The following is a 4,742-nucleotide window of genomic DNA, read 5'->3' on the forward strand; positions in this document are numbered from 1 at the left end:
TTTGTGTTGTCTTAATATCTATGAGCACTTTAATTTTAAAAAGACGAAAGATTAAAAAAATGCATATTTTATAAAAACATTGCAAAATTACCTTGAATTGGTAAATGTTCAAATTAAAAAGAAAATATTTATATTTAATAACAAAAAGCGAGAAGATTAAAAAAATTAACTTGAATTTGATAAATAATGTTCAAATTAAAATAGAACATGCGTTCTAATGTTCTGCTTTAAAATAGGAACTGCATAAGAGTGCACAAAATTGTCATTTTATAACTAAAACAATCGTATAGTTTTATTGGTCTACTATGTGTAAAAACAAACATTGTAAAATCTACTGCCTGCATGTCGTACCAATTGGGCAGATCACTTCATTTGTAAACATTCTGTAAAGAGGGTCGTAAAACGAAACTGCGAAATACAGTTGAATAGATTTGATTGGGAATACAGTATTGAATCAAGTCAGAAATTCCAAGAAATTAGGCAGATGTTCAGAAGTAGGGTCTTAGTACTTCTCTTTAGAGGGTTACTTCTACTCTCAGGTGAACTTATGTGAAACAATAACGTTTAATACAAACTAGTCGACAGTGGCAAATCAAATGTTTTATCTTAAATGTGCTTAAAACATTTTCAGTCGTTTTCTGTTCAATGTTTTGCTATGCCTGGTATAAATTAACCCTTAAGTCACTTCATGGGTGCAAATTTTGTTGTGTTTGTTAGTTACAGTGGGTGGGGGAAGATGGGACACTGTTTTGTTCAATTTTCTTGTCCCATTTGGTAGTAAACAAAGAAAATGCAAAGAATTATAAAACCATATTCTCATGACTCCCATAGACCGTTGTTAATTGTTTAAAACACGTTCAGGATATTTGAATATCATGTGCCAAATGTGTCCCATCTTCCCCCAAAGTATTGTATCTGTTCTGCTAAAGTCATTTTATTGCTGGTGTTTGCAAAACTACTTTAGTTTAGAGAGTGACCCTTATATGCATAATACACATATTAGTACACAGCGATATCGTAGGGTGTAGATAAAATATTTACAGAATTCTACAACCTTAGCCCGGCGACTGTATATATAAGAGCGTTGTTAATAATTAAATTCATGATCAGAAAATATGGGATCTATATGGGATCTACGTGGTATAGTTCTATGGGGTAAGATGGGACACCTTTAGCAAGTAATATCCGAATATATTGAATTTTAAACAATTCTATATGGGTATCATGAGGATACTGTTTTATAACTGATTGTTCTTTGTTTACTACCAACTAGGAAGAGAATATAGAATGAAAAATTGTTCCATCTTCCCCTACCCTAATAGATGACGGCATCCTATCTTTAGGTGGTAACACCATACAAAAAATATATGCACAGTTCATAAATTTAAGCGGTGTTTGTTCCTACAGCATTTACAGCGTGTTACTCGAAGCAATATACACAAACGTTTGTTTCCAATTCCAACTTCGATAACCCTGAAAGATGGGTCGGACACGGCGTGCCGTGTGCAGAGGACAGCATCGTATTTAATGAAGACCAGGTAGTTAAAATTAGTCATTTAAACAAATCTTCTGCCATTTAAATTTTTAGGTAAGTTTTTCTAATTGTCTTTTAGCAGCTTATCTGGTATAAAACGTCTACTGCAGTCTTGCCGTACTACAGTACTGTGGGGGAGATGGGACACATTTATCACATATTATTCAAATATCCTGATCGTTTTTTAAACAATTAACAATGATCTGTGGGAGTCGTGAGGGTACGATTTTATAATTCTTTGGAATGTTTTTTGATTACTATCAAATTGGATGAAAAAATATAATAAAAAGGTGTCCCATCTTTCCCCACCCTACCATATGTATTTGTTTCAGGTTGTGTCTATATTTGTTCAGACCAACGCCAGCATAAAAGAATTGGTAAGAAGTTTTATTTGCTCATTCTAGAGCAGCAGCATTTTGTGAATATTGGAAGCTACGACCACGCTTTTCAAATGACACTTGATTTCTTTCATAGCGTAGTTTATCAACTGTTGTTTTGCTGTTAATTCCCTCCTCTTTGTTTTTTTAAATGGCATGACCTCGGCTATCGTTTTTAAAGGATAAATAAAAATTATGTTATATATTATGTTTTAAACAGTATTTTCCTTTGAACGGCGAGTTTATATTCGCTGATGGAGTTGTATGGAGTGCAGATGAAAGCCTTTCACCATGTGTGGGTGACGATCACGGCGATCATGGTGAGTTCGTGATATCGTGATAATGTGAAAAAAATATTTTCAGTAGTTTTTTCAAAAGCGCGCGAACGAGTGTCGTTTTTTGCTAATTCAAATCTCTTCACCGGTTTAATTAATACTATCTTCGATATTTTTGACAGGTATTTATTTAAAAACTATATTATAGTAGGTTGGGAAAGATGGGAATAATATATAAACAACCTGATCCTGTTTTAAACAATTAACAACGATCTATCGAAGTCGTGAGGATACGGTTTTATAATTATTTGAATGTTCTTGGTTTACTACTAAATGGGATGAGAAAATAGAATGAAAAGGTGTCTAAACTTCCCCCACCCTACAATATTTAAGTTGTTATGTTTATAAGTAGTTAAATTATGTTTTTTTTTATAGTTTTGACTTACAATTCTGATCCTTACAATTGGTTTGACATCGGTAACTGGCAGGGTAGCGACGAAAACGGAGACGAACTGTCAAGCAAAGATTTATTAGACATTGAAAAGGTATATTTGAAATATTTTTCATAAAACGCCTAAAGTGCGCAAATATATCATGTGTGTTTTGAAAATTCAATGTATAGTTTGCCAAAAATTTGCTCCAACTTAGCGTTTTTTATTTGGTTGTTCGAAATGTTAGCCATATAAAATAAAAAATATGATACTCCCAAAAACTAATTACCCACAAAGTTAAATGCGTGAAACCTCGTAAGCGGGCATGAATTGTATGAAACAGAATGTGTTATAACGACTATCATTGCCCCGCACGCCAAGATAAATAAGTTACACTCATTCCATTCACGCCCTTTGCACTGTATAGGCCTATAATGTAATTTACAATTGTTTGCAATTAATTTTAGATTCCGTGTGATTTCGACACTGCAGCATTTCCACTTAAGCAATCATGGATGGTTTCGATGCCAGAAGATATTAATCTACACCGGTTAGTTATTTGGAATCAGGTACGTTTTTCAATTTTTTTGCCATAAATTTAGGCTGTTTTGTAATCAGAGAAAAGTTATATAATTATAAAACCTTATCCCTGCGGCTCTTATAGACCGTGGTTAACTGTTTAAAACACAATCAGGGTATTTGGATATTATATTTTGGAGGTTTCCTATCTTCCCCTACCGACTATTCATTGGAATATGACCCATATAAGCTAATTTATCCTCTATTGTGGGTTTTGCAGATACGCTTAAATTTTAAAATTTCACCGAAGAAGGTTTTTACCCATAGCATGTTTTATAAATACTGTCGTTTTTTGCCAGTTCTCAATTTCTACATTGTTTGAATTTAAATTAATTTGATCTTCTATTAAAAAAATGAAAATTAAGTTTGTGTTTCAGGATTTCGACAGCGCCACATTTTCCAATTATCGAACAACCGGCAGAGGGCGCTACCAGTTCACAGGCAGTGGTGTAATATCTGCTGAGCGAGCCATATGCAGTGACGTAACTGGATGTGCATGTCGTGCGGGCGACAGTCTTCAGGTTTTATTGCAAAATGACTTAATTTTGTTGTAAAATGTTTTAATTTCGTTCTACAATTACTTAATTGTGTTGTAAAATTGATTATTTTTTGTAAAATTACTTAATTAAAAGTTACTCAGTTTTACAAAATTACCGTTTTAAAAAACAGAGTCTAATTTGCGGAATGGTCACGTGTTATGACGTCAGCTGTTCTCTTCCGATCTCTGCAGCCGGCCAGTGTTGCCAGCTGTGTGGAGCAGTGTTGACCATTTCTTACACACAAGCTTATAGGGAAAGCGCATTGCAACAGCTAATGGTCGACTTGGACCAAAACGTTCAGGTAACACATATATGGTACTGTGGGGTAAGATGGATACTTTTAACACATACTGTTCCATATACTAATCATGTTTTAAACAATTACAAACGCTTTTTATGGTCGCGAGGCTATACAGTTTGTAATTATTTAAACTTTACCTACCAAATGGGACAAAAAATAAAATGTTTACTAAATGGGTTAAGAAAAATTAATGTAAGCATATATACCACGTTACCGGGCCTACTATGAATAAAATATAAAGATAAAAAATTAACTAATTTGTGGTTTTAGTACACAGGTGTGCATCATATACTCTCAAAAATTGACTCCTACTCAAGTAAGTATAAATTCAGCTTATATTGCGGAACTATGGTGGGGTGGGCGAAGATGGGACACTTTATCACTGAATATTCAAATATGCTGATCGTGTTTTAAACAATAATGGTCTATGGGAGTCGTGGGAATACGGTTTTATAATTTTTTGAATATTCTATGTTTACTACCAAATGAGACGAGAAAATAGCATGAAAAGCTGCCCTATCTTTCCCTATCCTACTAAACCCAAAACCGTTTTTTTTTATACACCTCGCTGCAGGAAAATTGGAAATTTCGGAGCCTTTTGTTCAGGTTTTAATAACGGACGAAAACACGGGGACTTCTACTGGTTCTAATGCGAAGGATTACGCAACTGCATTGTACAATAATATACTAGCTTGTAAGACTTAGT

At 33.9% G+C, this 4,742-nt stretch overlaps 1 protein-coding gene across 1 annotated transcript; it reads left to right on the forward strand.

Annotated features, from left to right (window-relative positions):
• The first annotated feature begins 148 nt into the window (after nucleotides 1–148).
• LOC100178913 (protein amnionless-like) lies at nucleotides 149–4,741 on the forward strand. The gene is made up of 10 exons (XM_018813611.2): nucleotides 149–539; nucleotides 1,408–1,538; nucleotides 1,867–1,911; nucleotides 2,132–2,231; nucleotides 2,622–2,731; nucleotides 3,085–3,186; nucleotides 3,574–3,717; nucleotides 3,866–4,036; nucleotides 4,307–4,352; nucleotides 4,611–4,741. The coding sequence occupies exons 1-10, from the start codon at nucleotides 485–487 to the stop codon at nucleotides 4,739–4,741; spliced, it is 1,035 nt and encodes a 344-aa protein (XP_018669156.1). The 5' UTR covers nucleotides 149–484.
• Nucleotide 4,742: the final 1 nt, after the last annotated feature.

The sequence above is a fragment of the Ciona intestinalis genome, chromosome 10 (assembly GCF_000224145.3).
Source record: "Ciona intestinalis chromosome 10, KH, whole genome shotgun sequence".
Lineage (NCBI taxonomy): Eukaryota > Metazoa > Chordata > Ascidiacea > Phlebobranchia > Cionidae > Ciona > Ciona intestinalis.